General features: G+C 36.6%; 1 protein-coding gene across 1 annotated transcript; it reads right to left on the minus strand.

Moving 5' to 3' along the window:
• On the minus strand, nt 1-26,886 carry LOC141434808 (tetratricopeptide repeat protein 39B-like). Its single transcript, XM_074097255.1, has 14 exons — nt 26,589-26,886; nt 17,148-17,198; nt 15,675-15,788; nt 12,936-12,970; nt 11,235-11,336; nt 8,429-8,612; nt 7,716-7,873; nt 6,270-6,435; nt 5,114-5,275; nt 3,935-4,098; nt 2,733-2,894; nt 2,209-2,398; nt 1,277-1,428; nt 1-150 (listed from the first exon to the last, which is right to left on the minus strand). The coding sequence occupies exons 3-14, from the start codon at nt 15,786-15,788 to the stop codon at nt 27-29; spliced, it is 1,713 nt and encodes a 570-aa protein (XP_073953356.1). The 5' UTR covers nt 17,148-17,198; nt 26,589-26,886; the 3' UTR covers nt 1-26.
• Between the last annotated feature and the right edge of the window lie 599 nt (nt 26,887-27,485).

The raw sequence follows: 27,485 nt of genomic DNA on the forward strand, positions 1-27,485 counted from the left end.
CTCTTTATAATATAAGTATAGATAGGTTACCTGGTGTCGTGCAGGATCTGTCCGGCGCGCTCGGTCTCTCCCAGGTGGTAGTAGCACATGGCGATCTCTGCCATCGTGTACGGTAGCAGAAAAGTGTCCTCTTTGATTTCGCTCCTCAATCTGAATAGTAACGATCGATTTCCAGTCAAAACGAGTTTGCTAATAAATACAAAACCCAATTTGTATTGTTCATTGAATTTTTAAATTTTACATCATGCCATTTGGTTATTTGAAACTGTAAAGCTGTAATTTTTATTGATAAATAAATAATAAATATAAGCGATCAAAGAACCGAATGCGTTAAATTGACAGCGATGTATAAAAAAAAATGCACTTTTAAATACATATGACATATTTTGTCCTGTTGTTGTGGACTAATTTTTTATTTTATTTTCATTTTATCGTCTTGACATTGTACGTAATTTTAACTTTTTGCCCATGTTTTACCCTTGATTATTATTGTTATTATTTTTAAATTTAATTCTAATTTTATTTTGGCTGACAATGTATTGTAATTTTCCAGTATCATATACCTATTATTATTGTTATTTTTCTTTTTTATACAATTTGACGATCCTTTTGTGAATTTCTATAATTACGTGACATGTATTTATAATGTATTTTTTCATTAGGTAATAAATAAATCTAATCTTAACATATGCTAAAAATTTACTAGAAGATCCTGAGATTTAGATGAAAGATAATATGTTTCATCATAGGTACATATTTGTCCACAGTTGCTAAGAGCTAAAAACACGATTAGTTACGAAGATTAGTTTCGAAGATACTCCATAGATTATTTATTTACTAAACTATTTGTAGGTATATAAGTCGAATATGCTCTAATAAATTCGTAATTCGCATTTGAGTTGGAAAAAATATAAGTAAAAAACTTAAGAAGATGATCTATTCTATGTGAATAGTGTATGTAGTAGTAACGTTTTCGTATAGATAAGTCGACGTTCCATATTCAAAAAATGACTTAAGTCCCATGTCAATTCTGTGCACTACTATACAAGTACTACATAACAACAGGCAACAGATCATCTTCTTAAGTTTTTTTTTTATCTACAGCGTCTATACCGTCACTACTTTGAAAAAATCTCGTATCTTAAATCAATATACCAACAAAATTGAACCTTGACATAATGTTCATAAAGTTCACTAAGAAAATTGACTATTTTGAGGTACGAGTTTTTTTTTAGGTAGTGACGATATGTCGTTTTGTATGGTTTCGCGGGCTTACTGCATGACAGAGTCAAGCGAGTCGAGCGCGAGCCGCGGCAGCCCCATGGCGGCGAGGCAGCAGCCGTGCAGATACCGCACCAGCGCGAAGTTGTCCGCGGTCGCGCACGCGCCGCCGCCGCCCTCCAGCTCGTCGCGCGTCGCCTCTATCAACTGGAACAAACATCGTCATGGGATAATGGACACCAATTTATAAAGTTCCAAATTAAGCAAGGCTTAGATGAGATGTAAATGGGCCAATCAACTATTTTACCGACACTTTGGGCGTCTCCTGCGTTACCAAACAAGATATTTCACGGTTTAATAGGTTGAACTTACGTAGTATGGCATGTATTCATGTACACCATCTATTAAATTACAGAAAAAACATGTTTACTTGCGAAAATCTGCAAATGTTTCAAAAATGTTGCGGACATTAGTGTCGGTAAAAAAGTTGATTGGCCCAAATACATATGAAACGTTCAAGACTCGAGAACAAACAATCGGATTGTTCATACTCTTCATCCATAAATTACGTCTACCATTTAATTTAAGGGTCGGACGATTTGTGACAAGGAACTAAATGATGTCGATTTTCATAGCAATACGTGTGATGGGGACACATCTAGTGGAAATACCTTAGCGGAGCGAGGCGAGGTAAATGAAGCATTTCTATTGGTTCCAGAAAAACACATTCCTTGCACATCTCTGGTGGAAACGCAGCCTAACGCTGTACACTAGCAGAAAATGGAAACAGGTCTGTTTGCCCTTCTTTAACGCTGTTACTGCGCAACAATTTTACCTGTTACCTGGTTTATAATAGTCAAAAACGTGACGTACTCTACGCATTACTACATGCATGGCTCGTGTGTCACCTTGCCGGTTTGATGTATGGGCGTGTACTCGAAATATCGGGTCGGTACTATCCGGGCCGGTAAATAGTGTCACCCTCACCTTGAGCACGTGCTGCGCGGCGCGCTCGTCCCGCGCCAGGATCTGGAACATGTTCCATAAACAAAGCAGCTCGAGCGCGGGCAGCACCAGCCGGCCGCCCTGCGCGCGGTACCGGCTGCACCGCTTGATCATGAACTTTTCCATCGGCAGTGACTTGCCGGCTATACGCTGCTTGTAGTACGACGCGTTCCTGTAATAAACAACATTAGTTTAAGAGTCAGTTCCGTCAACCTTTAGGGCCGCTTTCTCATTCATTAGGGTACAGTGATAGAAGTCCAATATATAGTAAAATATATAGGTGAGGTAGACGACTATAGGTTCATTCCTGCTGGCTCGTGCTGAGGCACCGACTTTATACTGGTAGATAATTATTTTCATGGTTTTTGTAGTCGGTTCAATTTTTTGTTATATTTTTTTCCTGTTTGTAATTTTTGTTTTATTTGTGAGTAATTCTGTAAATTTTGTTGTATTTGTGTCTTTTGTGCGAATGAACAAATATCTTTCTTTCTTCTACGTGGTGATACCTCATGAGTTCAGTGCACTGCTGGCGCTCGGCCGGCGTCATCGCATCTCCGAGCTGCAGCAGCAGCGCCGCTTTGGTGTACGTGTAGATCGTGCGGGACCACGAGCTCTCCTCCATCAGCCTGTTGGCATACGACGCTGCTTGCCGCCACTCCATCTTCAACCTGTATTCAATAATCATCAACATCTCATATACGTCCCACTGCTGGGCACAGGCCTCCGCTCAGAATGAGAGGGCTTGGGCCGTAGTTCCCACGCGGGCCCAGTGCGGATTAAGAACTTCACACACACCATGGAATTGCTTCGCAAGTTTGTACAGGTTTGATGTTTCCCATATCAAACCACTAGGCCATCACGGCTTCCTGTATTCAATAATATTATTAGCCTATTCTGTCCCACTGCTAAGCAAACGTCTCCCCTCGATAGTTCCATTGCTCACTGTCCACTGCATACGAGGGCCAGTCAATAATAGCAGATTCAAACAACACAATTTTGCGGCGCACCGGACTGTACCGTACAAAATTGTATCTGAGACATCCTACTAATTATTATAAATGACATGATTATGGAGATTTTAAAGAAATTTGATGTTTGAGGAAATCTCGTGGCTTCCCACGGGACAGCGATAAAAGAGATCAAAACGCAATTTTTTGTTCTTCCATCAACACGAAAGTTTGAGGTGAAGCCGTTCTCTGTCTAAACGGTACGGATCGCCAACTGGTTGCATTGTTTTAATCTAAATGAATAAATAAAATAAATAAATATCATGGGACATTTGACACCAATTGACCTAGTCCCAAACTAAGCAAAGCTTGTACTATGGATACTAGGCAACGGATAAACATACTTATATAGATAAATACACACTTAAATACATATTAAACATCCAAGACCCGAGAACAAACATTCGTGTTATTCACACAAATATCTGCCCCGGCCGGGTTTTATCTGTGCTAAAATGTATGAGTAAATATATAATAATAATAATAATATAATTTATTTCCAAAAATCATACACATCAGCAACATACAAAGTAATATCTGGCAGACACTATACTATAAACGATTATCATATCTGCAATACCTAGTAAGTACACGTCAAGTGGAACTTAAACTAATATGAAAAATAATGAAGGTAAACACCAATAAAATTTAACATAACTAAAGCGGAATGAAAAAAAAATAAAAAAAACACACACACTTACCCATTGACCCACATAATTTCCCAGTAGCAGACATGTCGGAACTGCAGCCACATGTCTTGGCTGTCGATGGCAACATTGTACGTGACTATAGCCGGGTTGAACATGCCTCGCATCAACTCTAGTCGTCCTTTGAACAAAAGGAACCACACACCGTCCGGATACAACTGAAAACAGTATATTAATTATTTCACAATATGACAATTTAATTAAAATAGCAGACAGGAGGTCGGAAAGGAGAATAGCGCTTCATCATTGTAATTTTTTGTTTAATTGATAATGATAAAAGAAAAAATACGTGTTCAATATTTTCTTAAAATTTAACTTACGGTGACGGACTAAATAGATTTTTTTTACCCAGGAAAGTAGGTTATAGTCGTAACGAACGGAACGAATAGCATGGAATGGAGTTATTAAAACCAGTGATTTTAGTAACCAGTTTCTTTCATTGTACGTACGCGGTGCGGTGACGCGTTTTGTGACTGTCACTGTAACTGAGTATTTATCGTAATTAGTAATAACCTATTGAGCTATGACGTTATTTATCACAAGCGTGATTTTTGGCTGTAATCATATCAATTACTTCATGATGGCTAATTTAAACTTTAAGTTCTGTAACTGTAACTGATACTTTATGATATTTATTAATTAATATAGTAGGATTCTTCCATCAACCTAATTTATACCTTATTGCAATACAAATAATATTTAAATACAGCGGTAAGGGTAACCGGCTATAATTTTAACTCCATTCCATGCTATTCGTTCCGTTCGTTACGACTATAACGTTGAAACGAAAATCGCATTACCACAAACAAAGTAGCTCGTTATAAAAATCACGACTTGTCGCAAGAGTGAAACGTGAATCCGTGCCATTCGTTTCGTTCCGTCCGTGACGTCTATGACGTTCAAACGAAACTATCATCACCACACGAGAAGCTCGTTACAAAAATCACCACACACCATCACAGTGATTCGGTGACTCGTCACGTCACTGGTTACTGTAACCGGTGACGGTGAAGTTAAATAATGTCCATCTCTAGAGTAAACTGACTTGACTCAAACGAGCGTGAGGGTGATATGATTTAATTAAGGTTCTACTTACTAATATTTATTTATTTAGTTCTTCAGAAACTCTCTTATAGCTACATATATTACCCGATTGTGGCATGCCGTTGGTACCTTGAGCTCCTTGTCGAGTATCTCCTGACAGATGTCCAGGTCGCCGCTGGCGCCGATGAAGTGGCAGATGACGAGGTGGTACGCCAGCAGTGTCAGCTCGCAGAGCACGGCGCGCAGCCCCGCCGACCGCATGCCCGCCACCAGCTCGCTCAGGCCGTATTGCTGACAAGAACATCTTCAAATTAATCCTACTAATATTATAAATGCGAAAGCAGTTAAGCCGTTTCCACTGGAGCTGTGCTAAGCGAGGATAGGAAGCGTTTTTATTGATTCATGAGAAACACATTCCTCGCACATCTCTGGTGGAAACGTAGCCTTATCCCGATATCACCACGGGATCGATATGTTGGTATATGCTTATAATGGAGGTTTGATAACAATGCAACATTATATGATGGTATTTTTAACAAAAACTTATTCGTATCTGTGTAGTGTCCAATAAGTTCGGATACACATCTTTTTGCACTGACCCTAAAGACATACGGACTACAAGCCATCATATTCTTATTTTAATTAATAAAATATATTAACGTCAACAAATTGCAATCATTTCAATCGTCAAGATATTTGTGGTTTGCTTTTAATCCACGATGAAACAGTATCGCGAAACGGTTATCAAAAAATTTCGCAATGGCGACGGCCCAGGCGCAAACTTCAAGGCGTTAAAACCCCTTTGAATTAAACGGAATCTAGTTAACACCACAATCAAAAGGTATAGAGACCTCTTCCGTAGAGGACAGGAAAATTTCCGGTCGGCCACATTCAGCTAGAACCGATAGAGTAGTAAAAATTGTCAGAGAGCGAGTTCGGCGGAAAATCACCGCTCTATTCGAAAATAAGCTGCTGACCTGAAGATTTCAAGGAGACCAGTGCACAACGTTTTGAGGGTAGATCTTGGATGCCAACCGTATAAAAAACGCATAGTTAAAAAGAGAGTACGTTTACCGTTATAGGACGCAAAAATACAGATTTTTTTTTTGCTATTTGGTGGGTTCGATTCCTGGTTCAGACAGGGGATTATTAAAATGACTTTGAATGCAGATGAAATTGTTTAAAAAATAAAAATGAAGTCTTCTTTCAGTAAAATTGTGCATCTCGAATATTTAGGATACTTGCACTCCATGTGGCATAGCCGTGGGGCACTCTGTATACGGACCTTGTTTCCAGAGAAGCCGACGAACTCTAGCAGGCTGATGATACGGGGTGGTAGCAGCGAGATCATCACGTTGAACGTGGCGGTGCCCAGGCGCACGCCGCTGTGGAAGTGCACGCGCGACCTCTCGCTCTCCCACTGCTTGCGCGCCAGGATCTTCGCGCAGTCCCTGCAATACGTTTGTGCTTGTTCCATCCCATAGACATGGAAGATGGAAGCAAAACCATCCCATACACATGTAGTCGAGGTCAAAAATACCTTTTCTCAAACATGACATGAAATATTGACGTTATGTTACAAATAATAGGCTGAGATGAGAAGTATCCCGCTGCAAAGAGATTTCATACAACTTTGCAGGCCGCTGGCCGGCAATGCGACAGTCTTTTGTTAGAACGCGCGCTCTGCGACACGCACGCGGCCCACGCCCAGCAACACCGCCCGCAGCCCGCCGCCACCAGCCACACAACCCCGCGACTAGACTAGCGTCCCGCCAGCTTCATTTCTTGTTTTTATTTTGTTTTATTTCATGTAATGTTTGAGAAAAGCACTATACAAATCTCGGCCGGAACCTGGGGTTGCCGGCCTCGCATCCCTATCCGGCCTCGCTACGCTCGGCCGTCTTTATCTGTTTGGCCGGCAACCCCCTACTTCCCGGCCTCTACAGTAATGTACTATTACACTTTAGTACCTTGTGAGCAGGTACTTTTAAGCATAGAGATGTCTTTCGTCAATTCTATACAAAAGTTCAAACACGAAGTGACAGCGACAAGGTAGTAAAATGTTAAGATATCTTTGACTTCAACTGTACACGGTAGCGGCATTTAACTCAAAATAATACACCATTTTAATTTAGACCTACATGTAATTTAAGAAAGGCCTAAATTAGGCTGCTTGCTTTCCTACCAGAGATGTGCGAGGATACGATGCGAGGAATGTGATTGTCATGAACCAATAGCCACTGAAAATACTTGCCGAAACACTATGCTGAGTGGGGTCCACTTTATACTATTCGATGTTATTTTTTTTCCATCTAATGTATTTTTATGTGTATCGAATATGTGTAAATAAATGTTTCTCTCTCTCTCTCTCTCTCTCAATAGAATAGGATCATTTACCTATCCTCAGCACAGCTCTTGTGGAAATAATTGACCGGCGTAAGGATAAGTAAATGAAGCGTTTCTGAAACCGTCCTAGAACTACCACGTGTCCATGATAGTGAGATTGTTTTATGGAGTCCTTTTGTATTTTTTATTTCAACTTCAAGTTTTTGTTACTCACAAGCAATACTAACGTCATGTAACGATATTTCGCCTGTCGAAAAACCTTCATCAGCAACATCGTTATTTCTGGTGGACTAGCACCCTTTACACGTAAGAATGGAATAGTAGTTCGCTTGTTTCGTGCAGCAGTTTCGCTTGCATGCATGCTTAGTACTTAGGGGCTCCTTACTTGTAGCTATTGTAGCAGTTCTTGACTTTGAGGGTACCCTTAATGAGGCCAGTGAGGTCCTCGCCCTCCATGATAGTCATCATGGCCTGTAGCAGCAGCGCTTCCGCGTAGCAGAGTTCCGCATGGGCCTCTAGGTCCGTGTACGTGCTGAAGTTCGGCTGTTCACGTCGTAAAAGTTAAAATATTATTAATTAATGTTATATTTCTATTCTGTCCCACTGCTGAGCAAACGCCTCCCTCCGATACTTCCACTGCTCTCTGTCCAGTGCATACTAGGGCCAGTTATTATTAACAACTTTTATCTGTAAAAGGCATGTTCGAATTTCCACGAGCGGCAGACATGTCTCTGAAGCGCGTTGGTACGACTCAGTTAATGTTCGAATTGCAGGGCGAGATGTCGAGATCGTTTCGAAACGTTATTGGAAGCAAAACTTAACAGCAAGTAAGTGTTTAGTTAACATAGTCAAAATATTTATAATAAAAATGCTTGCATATTTTTAAGGTTAGATTGTATAAAACACAAATTCATTATATCTTTGTAATTGCTCAGTGCTAGCTTGTTAATAATTCCATGACCAAGTATTTTAACACGAGTATGTACCTAAACATCGACCTTATGTTTAGTGGCATAAAGGTGTATAGATATTTTTACGTCTTGGTAACGTATATGTTTATGTTTTTGACCGTACAACTACATAACCCGCATGCAATACCTTTCTTATGATAGTGCCAATGCTCTCGACAAGAGAGTAATTTCTCCTGTGCTGGTTGCAGATGCCGATGCACACTTTGAGCGCTGCCAGGGTGCGATTGATCTGAACGTGGTCGAACGTGAGCATGGCTGGGATGAATTCGAATATCGACATGCCCAAGCTGTGGTATAATGACGTACGGCACCTGGTAGGACAGTAAAACCACTCAAATGTATCATAAGGGTGTGTAAGGATAGATCAGAACAACATTAGATATTACTGTAGCATTTGGTACAACGCTAAATTGGATATTATTCAATTTACACAAGAATTATACTTTCTGCGATTGTGTTATAAAATAAACCTAACCTGACCCAATGAATAACTGTAAAGTTAACTTCTTGAGTAAATCAAATTATATCAAATGTTCCTTATCGATTTGCATCCGTGTCATAATTATATTATCGACGGATAAAATTAGTTACTTATATGTTTATTCCAGAGAAATCATCCATCAGGGACAGACTGAGATTGCAGACTTAGAAATACTGTCGGTGATTTCAGATTGTATCGATAACATATTGTACAGATAACACATCGTTTCATTTTAAATGCAAAACAGGGAACCCATCTGCCTAAACTACCTACTAGGTACTAAAAGAATAATAAGGGCCAGTTTCATCTTTAATTTAACAAACTGTTTGAACCTAGTGTTTAGTTTCATATCGTATTAATAAAAACTTGTTTTAGACGAGGAATGAAAGAAAACATATTTACCTATTTTTATTTCCATTTCACTACATTTTTTAGGTAGATAACTTAGATAAGCGACAGTGTGTCTCTCTGCTGGATATCTGACTGAACTACGAGTAACACATAGGTAACTTGAATCCTGGTGTTCGTGCGTCATACTGGCTGCATAGAGAAAAGCGTTTTAGAAAAAGAGATGTATAGAGTTTTCAATAAATTGCTATGAATCCAATTTTGCAACCGAATAAATATTTCTCTTCGCTAAACATTGTAGCAAAGCATAATAGCAAATTAAGGAGTTGTCCAATACCGTATTATCATATTAAACATACCTACGTTTTTTTCTATTTAGAAGACACGTTTACCTCTTACAGTATGATTCATATTGACGTCAGTTTTACGACATGGTATCATGTTTTTAGGAAACTACATAAAAACAACTTCGCAACACGACCTATAAGCATATCGTTAACTCAAAACAGGTTAAGACAGTTCACGTCAATAAAATATTTTTCTTTCTTTCAAGCTGTAAGTTACAGATAAATGAGATAAATCACACAATTTTAATCGTTCAATGAAATTTACTTCTTCCGAGTCGAAAATGACATAAAGTGTAACCTTCTTTTGATGTAAAAGCATCATGCCGCTAATATCATAGATGCGAAAGTTTGTCAGTCTGTTTGTTTGTTACCTTTTCAAGTCTAAACCGCTGAATCGATTTAGATGAAATTCGTTATACAGATAGTTTGAGTCCCAGGGAAGAACATAGGATAGTATTTGTCCCGGAAAACAGCATAAATAGTTCCCGCGGGATAGCAATATCAGCCAGATATGATAGAATAGACGTGTCTGTCAACTTGAAAGTTCGACTTTAGCGACATATTCATTAGAAACTTGATAGAAACTTGTTTAAAAATTGATAGACCACTTATTTGGTTGATGGTACTTAAACGAATTGTACGCGGACGGAGTCGCGGTCAACAGTTAGTTAAATATAAAATTCACGAATCACGAATGAACTTATTACTAGGAATATAAATTTCTGTTGATCTGCACATTCGGCACATCACGAACCATGGAAAATTAACGTTAGAACTACCTAAAACTAGCGATCCAGAGGGCTTTATTATCTAACGCACTTGGAATCACGATCGGTTTAACCACTTCTTTCTGTCACACGGAAATGAATGTAGGTATTTTAGAAAGAGATGGTCAATGCGATCGCGAGCGCTCAAACGTTAGGTAAAACGGCTACAGGTTGGTTGATTTTATATATGTTGATTAACAATACAACAAGACAACAGAAGTCCACACGGCTGCGAGAATGTAATCACAATCACAAGCCAGAGATTGAGATCAATAAACAGCAACGGTCGGACAATTAGTGCGGAGTGCGGAGATATACCGCTTTTAAGGTCGATGACGTCAATATTTTATTTTGATGGTATATTTTGACCTTATTCTAATATATAGGTAGATATTTGGTGTGTTTCACCCACAACTAGTTTATTAATTAATAGGTATCAATTAAGTTTATAGATATTTTCGATGTCTTCCTCTTAAAATAGTTAGCGATAAACAAACCGTTTAATGTGGTCATAATTTGACTTCGTCACAAACATCAATTGACGTACGTACACTCGAGAGGTTATCTTAGTATGTATTTTCGTAATTCTACAAATAAAAAAGTTTGTGAGTAGGTATGGGGCTATGTCACTGTGTGTTTGTTACTTTTTCTCGCCAAAACGACTGGACGGGTTCGGATGAAATTTGGTTTAGCTGGATTTCTGGAATAATGCAAAGGCTACTTATATCCCGATATTTCCACGGGATAAAATTTTAAAACCTTAAACAACACGCACGTTGCGTGAAGAATACCGGTTCGGTTTCTATCCTGAAAAAGTTCTTCAAGCAACATTCAAGCATAGGTAGGTACTTTTTTTAAATTCCCATGGGATTTTAATAATATCCTGCAATTTCAATAAAACTCTCGGATCTGATGGTTTACGTGCAAAGCCGCGGGTAGAGGCTAGTGTACAATATACTATATAAATACTATAATCTACACTACACTAACCAAGGTTTCATTATATTCGACGCTCCAACCAGATCATTATTAAAGAATTTTCGCATGGCTACTTCGCACTCTTCAAACGCTGTCTGCAGATCCATTGTATACCTGTAAATTAAATTGATATGTGATGGTAAATGATAATATACTTAAATGCAGTAAAAAACGGCCAAGAGCGAGTGAGACTCGCACAATAAGTGTTCTGTAGCGATAATGGAAGTGTAGTGTTGACAGTTAAAATTGCGAATGTGGTCCCGCACGCCAATCGGCGCTTACGCTTGCCACGAGCATCCTGTCCAGCGCATCGCTAAGTCCTCCACGATACCTTATTTTGCGTATATAGTAATACTTTATTAACGGTCACCACCACACTTCCGTGTTGCAAACTGCACTAGATTGTATAGTCGACCAAGTATATGCTTTACCTGTATTATGGATCGATTTTTTGAGTTGGGTTTCTTGCCGGATTCTTCTCAACAGAGGTTTTTCCGAACCGGAGGTAGATTTTTTTGACCTTCATAATCACAAGTGCTTGTTATAGGTAGCCTAAATTGAATAAAGATATTTTGATTTCGACTTTGATTTGAATAATAACGCCAATTGATCGATTTTAAATGTACCTATCGGAAAAAAATAGGAAGTTTCACTGATAACAAATATAAATTTACTTGGCAGCACGATTGTAAATAAAATTTTATTTTACTAATGTTTTTCCACACGCGCTGCCTGTATAAACTAGTGATGACTGTTTTTTTTTCAGGTTTTTATGATTTTTCAGCATGTAGTGCGAGTAGAACAATCGAACTGACAAATATGACTATAACAGATACACAAAATTAACTTAGATTGTAGATACTTTGTGAATAAGAATAAACTATTTTGACAGTTTTTCTTTATATCTTCGTATTTGTGATTAAAGAGATCATCTCTACTACAAGGAAGCCAATAGGTGGTACCTACATCCTCGAACTACAAGCATACTCGCTCGCTTTACTTGCTTGTGCGCCTTATACCTACCCCAAATTTAATGGAATGACATTACTAAAAAATAGAAATAAACGTTGGTCTGGCGCTTATAAAATATCAACTGCTTACGAGAATGGTAGAAACGGAACATTATATTTATAAGAAACTGCCGTCTTGTTGTGTTTATGTGTACAGAATACAGTTAGAACATATATAATTTAATAACGTGGCCTTATCACTTCCGGCATCGTTTGTAATAAAGTCACATGTAAACAGGGCCGGATTTAGAGGACAAGAGAGGTTTAAACAATAAGTACCTATGTATACCATTTTTTTGATTTTTTCTCTGATGTCTTTTTTGGTCTTAGGGTCCTGCCTTGATTGCTACATGCCCCATGCTCCAGACCTCTAAATACGGCCCTGCACTTACAGTCAGTAACAGAAGTGAACCTTAATTTCTACTTATGCGTACTAACCAGAGATTTGCGAGGATTTTTTCTCATGAACCAATAGGAACGCTTCTTTTAGCTCAGCGGTCAACTGTTTCCACTAGAGCTGCGCGGAGCGAGGATAGATAAATGAAGCGCTTTTAATGGTTCATGACAAACACATTCCTCGCACATCTCTGGTGGAAAAGCAGCCTAAATCTTAAATATTGAATGGAATGGGATGAAAATACATAGATAATGCGCTTGAAAAGCATAGCCCTCCTTCGGCCAATCAGGTAAAAGAGAGACTTACTCGAGCGGCTCTTCGGCTGCATCTTCAAATTCATCCTGAAACAAATACGTTACCTATTTATTGTCATCATTATCAATTTTAACGAGTTTTAACACGTCAACTACATTGATGTGTCTTTAACCACGACATGCCTTTTAACTGGGTCGTAGGTACTTTAATGTAGCAGGCTAGTACCTACTACTGCGGTGCATACATCGCACTACTGTACACAAATGGATTACATCATTCGACCTCATTGAGATATCAATTTCTATCTTTAAATTTTCTTGGGATATTTATTTCTTTACAATTTAGATGTTAAAATTTTGACTGAAGCCAGTCAGTTTGTCAGTCACATGGAGGTTACGATTTTCAGACGCATAAATGATGAATTGTGGGATTATGATTAATCAAACACAGCAGACAAATTTTGATGATTCACTGTAAATTACATTTCATATACCTGTGACGGTATTGTGTGTTGTTACAGGATGTAGACTGTGTGTGATCATTGTAATATCGGGAGCTCATTAAAATAGTAGTTTTATGCAACTGTTACGTAATAAGGGTCCTTAAAACACGAGTGTGGTTTTATGAAACGAGGCGTAGCAGTTTAATAAAAGGATCACATGAGTGTTTTAAGGCCTAATTACTAGACCCCGTTATCGGAGGTGCTATTTGGTAGCTTAACAGTCTTAGAGATGAGTAAAAAATAATTTAAAATACTAAGTAAATTGACGATAATTTTTCTTTACGATAATGTTAATCTAAGACTTTAATCAAACGTGTTTATTTTGTAAAACAATACTAATTACAAAACAACTATTAACTTTTTTAATTTTTGTAAGTAAAAATAACTTAAATTAAACACAATATAGGTATCTTAGCTTTTTTCATTTTAGAAATAGGTCTCGTAATATATATAAGGTACTAAATATTAATAATATGTATTTAGTAATTATTATAAGACATATTTTTAAAAATGAATAGAGTTAAGATAAATTGGGTTTAATTGAAGTGTTTTTTATTTATAAAAATTAAAAATGTTAATATTTACATATTATTTTTGTAATTAGTACTGTTTTACGAAATAAACACGTTTAATTAAAGTCATAGACTGTCATTATAGTAAAGAAAAATTATCGACTTTTAGTTAGTATTTTAAAATATTTTTTACCCATCCCTAAGACTGTCAAGCTACTGTACGGAATGCTGAGGACCTGGGTTCGATTCCCAGCGCTGGTCTCTTTTTCTGGGTTTTTTTTATGTGCATCCGTGTTTCAGTTTGTATTTTCGTAAGAAATTTAATGTTGATGGACAGTGGTTCCCATAGTTGTGCTAATTCGGAAACATAAAGATTACTTTAATAGGAGTTTTAGCAAAGATTTCTTTGTAATATCGTGTAGGTGTTACCGAATCGCACTATCTATGTTCGTGTGGGCAGCGCATTTTAATAGCTCTGCATTGTTTTGATATTATCGCGCGTCATTCAAAGAAGTAGCAAAGAAATGCTAAATTTGGATAAACAGCTTACATAACTGGAAAGTAAAAAGCATTTGGTGAAACGAGATACTTTTAATTATGATGTGATACATGAACTCATCTGATTTGTAAATTTATTCATATATTCACCGTCTAAACTAAAGCCAGTATGTAGGTACCTTACTACTAAGGCCAACTTTAAGAGTCGTATGTATGCATCTTATTCTTATTTTTATTTTGTGTTAAAAAACCTGAGAATAATTTAACATGTTTTAGACCGAGGCAAAATTATATTCTTCGGCATTTTCGCTCAAGATGTGAAGAAGGTTCAGCCAAGGTCATAAATATATGTACGTTCCCAAGTCATCAAAAATATATTTACACCTTTATGGCACTAACCATAAGGTCGATAAGGTATACGTATATTTGACGCTATGGCTGTATAATTTGTCCTCGACAGTGCCTACACAAAATCCTATCTTTAAGCGAGCAATTCTTGTAGGCGTATTTATTTATTTATTGAAGGTTCCTTGGAAACGGCCGGACGATTTTAATAAAATTTGCTATATGGGGGCTTTTGGGTGCGAATCATCGATTGGGCTTGACCTTATCTCGGGGAAAACGTGTGTTTCAGAGTTTTTCGTGTGTTTTCAGCAGCCTAAATTTCACGCTTAATAATCGGTTCGATAGCTCTGTCATGAGTATAACCATATGAGTATACCACACTCATTTTAGCAGTAATTTGTTGGATTTGCAAACCGGAGGTCTAGGTTCAAATTTAGTCAGACGTGATTTGGTGTTCTAAAAACTGTTGCCCAGTAACGGCTTTAAAGTAGGGAAAACAGACTTATTTCCGTTGTCTGCTAGTGTACAGCATTATGCATATCTTAACTTATTTTGTCTTAGGTTTTTAATCTAACACCCATAATTTATGCCTGCTTTTTATAGCTTTCACCTTTGATGTTTTAGTAAGACGTACTGGTATTTTGCCAATCGATGTAACGAAAATCATCATTGCTTATTTCAACTAGCTAGTGTAGCTGCAAGAGCACCGTGACGAAATACTAAGCCTATTTGCGCCGCAAACTGAAAAGTTTGAAAACCCCTGACTTATATATCGTCACTACTTTTAAAAAAGCCCGTATATCAAAATCGATAATTTTACTGAGTGAACTTTATGAACTTTATTTCAAGAGTCAATTTTGTTGACGTATTGATTTGAGATATGCGATTTTTTCAAAGTAGTGACGATATTCAGTATTTGTATAAGTATGTTACCAAGTCATCGAAGTCTTCGGTAGCCAGGGGCGGCGCGCCCCCCTCCCCGTGATACTCCGAGTGGTGCAGCAGCGGCGGCGAGAGCGCCGGTGCCGTCTCTTGTCGGAGCGCCATCTATGACAAGCGATCAATAAATCAGAGGCTGTATGGTCTAAGTCTGACGCGCTTACGTTCGCGATCGCAATCATTATCTCTTTCAACCCTCGTCTTATACCGTGTGACAGAATCACGTGGTGAAAACGGTTGGGATTCCAAGTGCGTTAGACAATAAGGCCTCAGTTTCCAATTACTTGGAAAATGTAAGTAGTTAATGAGACAAAGAGGAGTCATTATTCGATCGTTTATTTTATTTCATTTACGTGGGCACATTATTTTTGACGTGGTAAAAGATTCTGTTACGGTTTCCAGGTTATCTAGTGGAAATACAGTTCTGTTCAAAAAACAATCTAAAATGTCATTAAATTCTACAGTCAATTCATAACAAAATGTGGCCAAAAATGGAGGCGGTTGAAACGCCAGAATAAATAATGACCCAGTGGTCAAGTGGCCCTTGAAACACACATAAGAACCTTCCACAAAGATTGTGAAGTAGGTAATTAAATTATAAGTTATTATAACAAATCACAAAAGGACTTATTATGCTGAGTAAACTACGCATCCTTTTGTTTGAAAAGTGCAATTTTTAAGCGATATCTAGGAACTAATACATGTATTACGGAGCTTACGGAGTTACGCTACGGAGTTGATGTACCTTGTGAGCGCATACCCATGCAAATCCATATGAAGAATACTAAACGCTCGAGGCGAGGCGGTGCTGGTCGGGTGCTGGGTAGCTGTAATGAGCTGTGACCTGTGTTCCCTTCCCATTACAATGCCATAAGCCATAACCATACAGATTTGCTCAGGTATTGTCAACTAAAGGTGATTCATTATTTAAATAATCGCAATGCAAAACGTTTATCCTTGTTGCACGACTGACTTGCATGTATATCATGGAGTGACCCCTATTTTTTATTTACTTGAAAATCATCAATACTTGTTGAAAAGGAAGATACAAGCTAAAGAAGTTTGCATTCCATCTCCTTCTAGAGAAATGAACTTTAGTATGAACTTTCTACGGTCATCGTGTTATATGACAAGTTAAATCTCTATCTAATATTATAGACAATTTAAAAGACAACCTAACATGTGTACATGTCAACGGGCTAAATAAGCTTCGCCAACCTGGTTATTCTTACATACTCATACCTACACGTGTAAACGGTCAACTGCCCCAAATGTGCAGAAGCGCATTTCAAATAACGTAACATAGTTGGAAATCCACTGATTCATTTGAATTTTACGGTAAGTATTCCGTCTTATATATTTTAACAAATTGAACACATTCGCATGAATCAAATAACAAGTCAAATTCACACACACGTATTACACGGTTTCCCTCCACCTAGTGCATTCGATAATACTAAGATTTACCTTATTTTGTGCCCACGATGAATAACTGCTTATTGTATCATGCCTTCACGCCTGTAACAGAATAATAATTATTCGATGATAATATCACAAAGCCATTACCTTATTTTAAAGAGAATCTGGATTTTAGTTTTTATCTTTAATTTCATTAGTAGTTTATCATTTTTACTTTTGGATGGAGTTGAATTGCTTTGAACAAAAAAAACATTAAATTTAAAAAATCAAAAAACCCGACTGCCTTAAAAACTAAAAGGAAGAAAATAAATCTAGTGGTCTAGAGCTCTGTCAAGAAGCTCATTTAAGGTTCAACAGTCGGGACCCATTACCAAGATTTTTTGAACTGGTTACGATTTGAATGGGTCCCGCCCGACTGTTGAACCTTAAATGAGCTTCTTGACAGAGTTCTAGACCACTAGACTTATTTTCTTCCTTTTAGTTTTTAAGGCAGTAGGGTTTTTTGATTTTTTTAAAATTAATGTTTTTTATTTTATACTTTTTGATATTTCTGTGAAAATGGTATATTAAAAGTATTATAACCCATATATATGTATTTAGAATGGGGTAATTATTAGCTTTCATTTGATTCCCATATTATTACAATACAAAATATTTTGTTTTATTCCTTCGCCATATTTTTTTTCGCAGACGCCATATTGAAATATTATATACCCTATGTCACTCCGACAGTTATGACGAATCCAATGATACCTCATATTTTACCATCCGTCCAGCCGTTTAGGCTGCAGCGAGGACCAAAGAAATGGACATACATACCCACATACATACATACTCACATACTTACATACATACATACGCTCGAAAAACATAACCCTCCTTCGGGCAGTCGGGTAAAAACTGAATTGAATCGCCGACTGCTCTTATCTAGTACAGCTTCAATCAGATATTTTGGAGCGGCCTCAAGATGTTCGAGTTCATATTTCGATATTTTAGGTCACCTTGGCCGCTCTGAAATATCTGATGGCAACTGTTCAGGATAAGTTATAGGTTTTGGACCTGCACCGATCAAGTAACCGATATTTATTTATAAATTAAAATAATTTAAAAAAGGAGCGTTGATGCCTGAGAAAATCTATTTTTTTTTTAAATTAACATCTTTTTTATTTCTAAACCAATTCGAATGAAATAAACACTAAATGTTAATTCAAGGCAAGGACAACATATCAGTGAAAAGCGCATCCTTCTACGTTGAGTGGTTTCTGAGATTAGCGTGTGCAAACGCACAGGCAAACAGACGATAATTCTAAAAATCATTGTTTTGGGTTCTATTGCGCTAATATAGGTCCCTAGTAACAGTTTTTCTCAAACATTTCTAATGTACAGACACGGACTTTCTACAGATTTATTATATTAACGCAACTAACTAAAATCCGCCGGGGCTTACATTACCTGTTACGAAATCGACTAATATTTTGCAGTTGTAAGAATTCATGATTATAATGATTTTTTTATTGGGAATGTACGTACTTGTAGAGACCGAGATAATTATGTACATAGTAGCTTTTCTTAGCGCTTTATTTGAAATAGAATTTAGAGACGGCTGTGATAACCCCCCCCCCCCCTTTTGCGGCTATGTGCATTTTTTTTGTAACTTTTCCAGGCAAGACAAAACCAATTTATATTTAAACATGGTTATTTTTCGGGCTAAAAGTGAATTAGTATAGCACCTACTACATAGATATATGTACATATATATCCTAAATTGTGTGTGATGTCTCAGTCCTGTATGTATGAGAAACAAACATGTTCATTAAGGTAGTATTTTTAAATTTTTCCTTATTTTAAATGTTTTAAAGAATTATTAAATCCCACCCACCAAAAACATTTCTTGTAAAATTGGCGGCCAAGACTCACAAGCTCATTCATATCGCATTTGCAGTGAAAAAACTCATCAAATTCCTTATGGCCCTTGCTTTCTAACCTACACCTTGGTAAAGTATAGCTTGGCCGTTTCATAAATCTATTACAAGTCGGAGTCAAAACATTGAAGACCTGTGACGTAATTTCCTACCATAAATAAGTCCATCGGACCGGCACAGGCCGATATGGTAGGCTAGGCATTTAAGATAAATATTATAACAATATTGAAGACTTAACTTGTACTTCCATACATAACTTAATTTCTTACCATATCGGCAAGGTGATGGTTTTTATTCCTCAATGTTACATTACAGATATATAAATAAAACATTATACCTACACGGAGCATAATCAGTTTGTAATGTGATTATTACTCTTAGCCTTGTCTATTAAAAACGAGTTGGACTGGAATGCACAAAGTAGGTTTAATTTGCTCAGCTACAGCACCTATTGCTGTCATTACATTCTTAACTTACAGTTAAGATAAGCTTATCAGTGACGTTTTTATATTGACTCATAGTCTAAAAGTGGTGCCGTAATTAACCGAGCTGGTTAATAGATGAAACGTATTTTATATTAAACTTAATATGTCAATAAATATATTGCTTATGGGTTGTTTAAAAAATTTCAGTCCGCGATATGATTGATTCATAATTCAAAAAAAAAAAATTAACGGTTTCGTGAATAGACAAATTCCATACCAATCGAACGTATGAATATGCAAACTAACGTTTGTGGTTGGTTGGGACCTCTCAGTCGCACATATTCACTCGCAGCCACAGAGTATATAATAATTGCCGCAGCAATATTTAACTTTTTAGAATTCGACAACCGGAATTCAGGATTGATTTTTCGCAGACAACCCTATGCCACCGTGTTCGTAATGAAATAATCTTTATTTTCATGTAACTTTCATTCATTAACCAGACCGGTGCAAGTTACTAGTATCGATTTACCTGTTTATACCTTGCCTACCCGAGAGTTGTGACGGGAAAAAAATAGGCAACCTAACATTTGCATATTCATACTTTCGATTAGTATGGAATTTGTCATTAACCAAACCGTTAAATTTTTTTTTTTAATTATTAATTAATCATATCCTGGACTGAAATTTGTTAGACAACCCATTATGCAATATATTTATTGACTTATTAAATGTAATATAAAATACGTTTCATCCATTAACCAGTTCGGTGAAGGTCGTTTATAAACGGATTTTCTACTATCAGATGGTGCCTGTGAAGAACTTATTAAGTATAGAACAAGTTATCTCTATTTGAGAATGTTTTATTCAGATTTCTAGGATTGCGACGACTGCCCAAAAAAAGGATTGGTTTCAGAGTTCATCCAAAGCAATCCGGCAAAGTTGAAATTTGCTAATAGCCATTTTAGGATTGTACTACCTTTTGTTCAAGCTAATTTAATCGGATGTGGATGCCGTGTTCACTGATGTATTGAGGTTTATTAACGAACTTCAAAAAATAGAGGTTCTCAGTTTGACCTGTACGTATGTATGCTTGTCCGCGATTATCTCGTGTTTGGCTTAACCGATTTTAAAGCGGTTTCAGAAAAGTATTTTTTTACATTTAGCAGAACATTTTGGAATTTTAACCGACTTCATAAAACAGGAGTTTCTCAATTTGACCTGTATATGTGCATGTTTTTCCGCGATTATCTCGCGTTTGGCTCTAAACCGATTTGTACCGACAGAAAAGTATTTGTTACCTTTAGAAGGTTTTGGTATATTAAGCAACTTAAAAAAAACGGAATTCTGTCATAAGTCGAAAAACAATGTTACTAAGCCGTGTTTGGGCTTAATGGAATCATTGTGAGATGTACTTTGGTAACAAATCACTGAAAAGTAAGAAATAAAGATTTTTTATAATAATAAAGTAAAACATATGTAAGTAGGTACCCACTCAAAAAAAAAAACTTTTAACAAAATAGAACCGACTACAAAAATCTTGAAACTAATTTTCTACTAGGTTGACTGAAGTCGCCTCAGTACGAGCCAGCAGGAGTGGAACTAATTATAGTCGTCATCCTCACCTTCGTACTATATATATACCTACTCGTATTGGAGTATTTCATAAAAAGTTGTCCCGTCATGTAATTGACAAGAAATTATTAACCCTAAGGACGAGATCATAAAACATAAACTACATAAAACATCCTAAATTTCTTGACGTCAGGAAATCGTCACGAAATCTTGTGATGAAAAAAAATCGTAATTTTGTAACTACATCAAAACTTTCTATTGGATCCAACAACAAAGAATATCTGACTTTTAATCACTTTTACCACAAGGTTTTGTATATATTTAAAAACAATATTACTTACATATTGTGGTGAAATAGCGTCACAACTGAAAATGGAAAGCTTTTTGAGAAATAGTCATTGCGCTTTAATTACTCCTGCTGGCTCGTGCCTGAGGCACCGACTTCAACTTAGTAGAAAATTATTTTCAAGTTTTTGTAGTCGGTTCTATTTTTTGTTTAAAATTGTTTGTACCCGACGGCCCGAAGGAGGGTCATGTTTTTCGAGCGTATATATGTATGTATGTATGTATGTGGGTGTGTATGTCCATTTCTTTGGTTCTCGCTGCAGCCTAAACGTCTGGACGGATTGTAACATATGAGGTATCATTGGATTCGTCATAACTGTCGGAGTGACATAGGGTATATAATATTTCAATATGGCGTCTGCGAAAAAAAATATGGCGAAGGAATAAAACAAAATATTTTGTGTTGTAATAATATGGGAATCAAATGAAAGCTAATAATTAGCCCATTCTAAATATATATGGGTTATAATACTTTTAATCTACCATTTTCACAGAAATATCAAAAAGTATAAAATAAAAAACATTAAATTTAAAAAATCAAAAAACCCGACTGCCTTAAAAACTAAAAGGAAGAAAATAAGTCTAGTGGTCTAGAACTCTGTCAAGAACCTCATTTAAGGTTCCTTTTAGTTTTTAAGGCAGTCGGGTTTTTTGATTTTTTAAATTTAATGTTTTTTTATTTACAAGCTTTTATTTAGTTTCACCTGTCCCCTCGTCTTTCTGTCTGTAGGTAATCAAATCTTGCAAGTTAAATTCGACCAACTTGCAGTAGTTGAATCGACTTGAAATTTGGTATACCTACTTATGTAAATCGCGCGACAATGACAATACAATATCTTGTAGTGACGTCTTGGTAGTCCAGCCAGGAGGATTGTCTCCACAGGACGGATTTCATCAACGGTTAATGGCATCGACTTTAAATTTGGTATTTGTCAGTCAACAAAAAGTACAGTCAGTAGTTTACCAAAAACTTATTTGGGGTCTGTTTTATTTTTTTATTAAACCACATTTAACATTTTAATTACACAAATACGTGTAAAGATAACGCAAAACTTACGCCGAATTACGTAACGAAACACAAAACATTGATGTAGGTAAAAAGGTAAGTCCTGTTTTTCAAGCGATTTTTTTATTAACCGTTTTCTTTATTTATATAACATTTAGTGTTGAATCTGTTCACAAGTACAAAGATACGTATGTATGTATAGATGTTGTGGACCAAGTGATAAATCGGTCATTTTTCATAACGTGTCCCGGATGACATTATGTAATTTCAAGGACCAATATTGAGATGGAAGTTTGATAAATAATTACTATTCAATTAAATTACCCGCTACCGGATTAATGTACTATGAATGTCTTTCATCCCCCCCTATAGGCAGGGCCGTCCTTCACCTATCAGAGGCCCTGGGCACATGCTGCATGCATTCGGTAACCCTGATTTTCAGGCGAGAGTTGTGTAGCTACTCGTATTGGTTATCGTTTGGTAATGGAGTAGGGGCTAGGGGGGGCCCAATCCATTGAGGGGCCCTGGGCACGTGCCCAGTGTGCCCAGTGGGGAAGAGGGGCCTGCCTATTGGGCAAAGTACCTAATAAAAAAAAACATGTCTCATTACTATTTTTTTTTATTTTTGCGTAATCTATCAAAATCTCTGATTTAAGTTATCTTAATGGTACACTTTAGTTCTGGCTTGTTTTGGTCGCAGTTGAACCTAATACGCTCCTTCTCGCTGCTTTCTACTTTCCGATTGAATGAATCAGACTTCAGCAAGTCAAAAATCGGCTGTAATCAAATTGCTCAACGATCATGTAGCAATATTCATAATGTCCGGACAATGTCATAAATAATGAAGTTTAGATAATAATTATCTCTTTGCCCGGTATAGCTTGTCAAATTCATAATGCCCTTACTTATTAATCACTTGGTCCATAACATATACAGGGTGGAAAGTTGAGATGGGGCAGCAAGGGCAGCTACTAGATCCCTTGCTGCTACGCGAAAATGATCTTTACTAACTTTTTTAAATGATGACAATCGACATTCACAGATTTTTGATAAAATGTACAGTCAGCGAGAAAATCGATACAATTTAACTTTTTTTTTTAATGCCAAACGGTCCCATTACTATCAAGGATTAAAACACTCTTTGAGACCAACTAAGGTTAGAGTACTAGAACACCCACAAATCAAAGAAAACCTTTTTCATACAGTTTGTAGGGTACTAATTTACAGTGAAACTTTGGCATGTTGTTTTTTTACGAATATGAATCCTTTATGCTTAAAGAAAATTAAACAGTGTAGACAACTAAAAACAACATTTTAACTAAAGTTAGTGTCTTAACCCAGTATTGCTGCCCCATCTCAACTTTCCACCCTGTATATGTAATACTAACACTACTACAACGCGACACTAATACAAAATGATACTTGTATGACATAGTTTACCAAAAGTACCAAAACTAGTGATAAACGTATAGGTAGGTAAATAAATGTACACAATATTTATTGGGTCAATGCACGCCAGCTATGAAACTGCTACGTATGCTTGAAAATTTTGCAAGGTGTAAAAATGTATTTCTTAGTAGGTATGAATAATGTAACCAAATCAGAAACGTTAGCAGAGTTACAAATTTGCCATTATGTATATACTCGTATGCTACTAGTATGATAATAATATGCACTGTAAGTACTCATATATTGGTGTTTATTATTTGTTATATTATGTTCTTATTTGACATTATTTTGGTATTTTCTGATTCGCGAACATTATTGAATGAAATATTATTCAATTTTTATTTACGCAAATGAATAAATAATAAATGTAGCATGGAGTTCATAACGTGACAAAAAATCGGGCAAATGTGATCCTGAGCCAAACTCGCGTAGGGAGGGTTCCTCAATATTATTGTTATCTATCGCGATTTATAAAATCGTGAAATATTAGTTAGATTATGAGACAAAATTTGGCATGGGTTGGCATGGGTGATTTTATGCAATGTAACGAAATTACTTTGAATTTTTTTGCGACATTTGAGATTTCAATTCAAATGGCAGATCTAATTGTTAACGCGAGTGAAGCCGCGTAAAGGCTGCGTTTCCACCAGAGATGGGCGAGGCTGCCTTGCAAGGAATGTGTTTTTCATGAACCAATAAAAACACTTCATTTACCTATTACTACTACTCTAGTGGAAACAGCACGGCTACTACGAAACTCGAAACTCGAAGTTCGTGTCGTGGGGTAGCTCTCGCTCTTGTATTAAATAGTATAAGTGTCAGAGGGACCGCACGACACGAACTTCGAGTCTCGTAGTAGCCCTGCAGCTCAGTGGCACAAGGATAGGTAAATGAAGCGTTATTTCTCGCAACGCATCCTCGCACATCTCTGGTGGATTCGCAGCCTAAGACTGATATTTATATACGCATGCATGGGAATCATAACAATAAACCACTAATGCTGGTAAATAACTTGTATAACAATGAAAACACGAGACGCTGCGCCAAAGAGAATGGGATTAAATGCGGAACAAGGCGGTTATCTTCACGTTCGTAATAATGTGGTCAGTGCTTTTGTAAATCTGCAAATCATGCATTTATAACTTAACTTTAATGAATAGTCGGCGTATACGCCATATTATGCAGCAGAGTGAAATTGCAGTGTATCTACATAATTTCATACATTAACTATATACTTGTCTATAATCTGGTATTACATTTCAAACTAAAGGTCACCACTAACATAGATTAATTTTAATTTTAATTAATATAAGGAAATTTATAACCAGCACAACAATTTTTACAGAAATATTACATGTACTAAAGTAATGAACATGTTAAGTTAAAGAAGAGCTTGTAAAAAGGTATTTAATGATCTTGGCCTTATTGGCATGCATCTCGCATAAGCATCAAGTTAGCCCCCTTCCTTTTAAAAAAATCACTTTTTGGAATATTTTGAATCTTTACTAATAAACTTGTCTATGCTATAATAAACAAATAAGTTTGGAGGGTAGACAAAAAATCATAAATTATGATATGTCTGCAGTCCAGTATCTCTTTTAATATACATATGTAAATTAACAGACAGATTTTACTGTTTCCCGAGTCCTGAAAACTTTTCCAGGTGAATGTATTGGCTTGGCGACGAGGATGGGATTTTGATTTTGGGAAACTGATTTTTTATTTCCACTGGTCTGATTGGCATGTCATTTGGTATGTGTTTTGTGTTTAAATTCCATGGCAATGCAATTAAAGTGCCATCAACAAAAATAGATGTTCAAAAATTTAATTTATGTATACATTTAAATCAATTAATTATGTAAATTTTTAATACAAAAATATCCAGATTATATAATAGTCTTCAACATCCCTAGCCCTTTTCTACTCAATTACATTACTATATTTTCAACACAAATAATAAGTAATATTGTTTTTGGATAAGTATATACAAAATCTTGGGTTAAAGATGATAATAAAGTCGGATAATCTTTGTTCTTGGATCCAATAGAAAGTTTCGATGTAGATTAGAAAATTACGATTAAACTAAAATATTATTTATTTAGATAATATTGATGTAAGCCCATAATAATGAAGAAAGTAGCAAAACAAGAGGTGAGAAAAAAATATGTTTGTTGGTAGTGGAAGCTGGATATTAGTTTGCTCTCTGTAATGGACCTTTTGGAGAAAGTCGGCAGTGCCGATGACATTAGCGCTTTCACCCCGCAGTCTCCGCACCACGCTTCGCGCGCGTAATGCAAAGCACAGCACAGCAGAGGCACGTCGTAATGTTCTCATTATAATACATATATAGAAAAATAATCGCACAGGCATTTAAAGACGTACGTATCGTTACAACTTAACTTCTATCTCAAATCTCCAACGTCGGAACCTTCCGACTGAATAAAATCGCTAGAAACCAAGTCACTAAATAGCTGAGCTTAGTCAGCTTGTTGTGTGCGCTTAATTGCAATTCCGATTTAAAAAAAAATCACGCATTTATCATATCAATCAGCATTCTAACATAATTAACAAGGGCACCTTTTGGATTAGAAAGGGCAGGATAACTTGAGAGTAAGTAATTCAATCAGCGCACATTACAGGGCACAGACAGCTCAGCATCAATACTGGTTTAAATAATAGTTACATGCTTAAAAATAATAACCGGGTTTTATAATTATAGTGGCTCTACTTTATTTTAGGATTACCTTCAATAAAAATCAATACTTACTCATATTCTCCAATGTGGAACATAAACAAAATGATTATAGAAGCTAGAAGCCTAAAAATTCACCGAAACTAAAACGTATTATTGATTACGACTACGTTTTGAATTACTCTTATAGAAAAAAATCACAAATAAATTACGAAATAATTTATACGCGAAACGAACCGCGGTTTATCCGTCAAATTACGTCAAACACAACACCTGCAAAGCGAAGCAGGAAAGGAATGAATAAAGAAAATGAATGAAATGAAATGAATGATCATTCCGGAATCCGAACTTCGTTATGGTGTGATGTTTGTATGTGTGTCTTGCTCTCTTGCTTGTTGAGTTCAGTGAGTTGAGTGAGTAGGTGTGAGGTTATGTTAAGTTCGTTCTTGGTTCGTTCCGTTCAAAGGTTCCATTCCGTCACAGCAGGGCTACTACGAAAATCGAAACTCGAAGTTCGTGTCGTGTGATCCCTCTCGCTCTCGTATTAAACAGTATAAGTGTCAGAAGGATCGCATGACACGAACTTCGAGTTTCGAGTTTCATAGTAGCCCTGCAGAATATATAATAGTTCCGTGTGAGTGCAGTGTTGCTAAGCTATTAAATTAAAAATTACAAATTTTGGAACAAAATTACATTACATTTTAAAAACAGTTCAAAATTCGAAAGCATGTTGCTTCCTGAACACCATTTATTAAAACGTCACGTAAGTCATTCACTTACAACTTTTTATTTTCACATCAGAAATACTTTCGTTAATCGGAACGCTTCGGAAAGCTTTCACAAGCACAAGCGTGTAAACGGCCCGTTCGGATAGGCTTGCGTAAGCTTGACAGCGCTTTCCGCCGATCCGGGCCGGTGTTGGTTTTCAACACAGAATAGAAGTTCTAAAGAAACTTGCGACAAGCACTTGCG

The sequence above is a fragment of the Choristoneura fumiferana genome, chromosome Z (assembly GCF_025370935.1).
Source record: "Choristoneura fumiferana chromosome Z, NRCan_CFum_1, whole genome shotgun sequence".
NCBI classification, from domain to species: Eukaryota; Metazoa; Arthropoda; class Insecta; order Lepidoptera; family Tortricidae; genus Choristoneura; species Choristoneura fumiferana.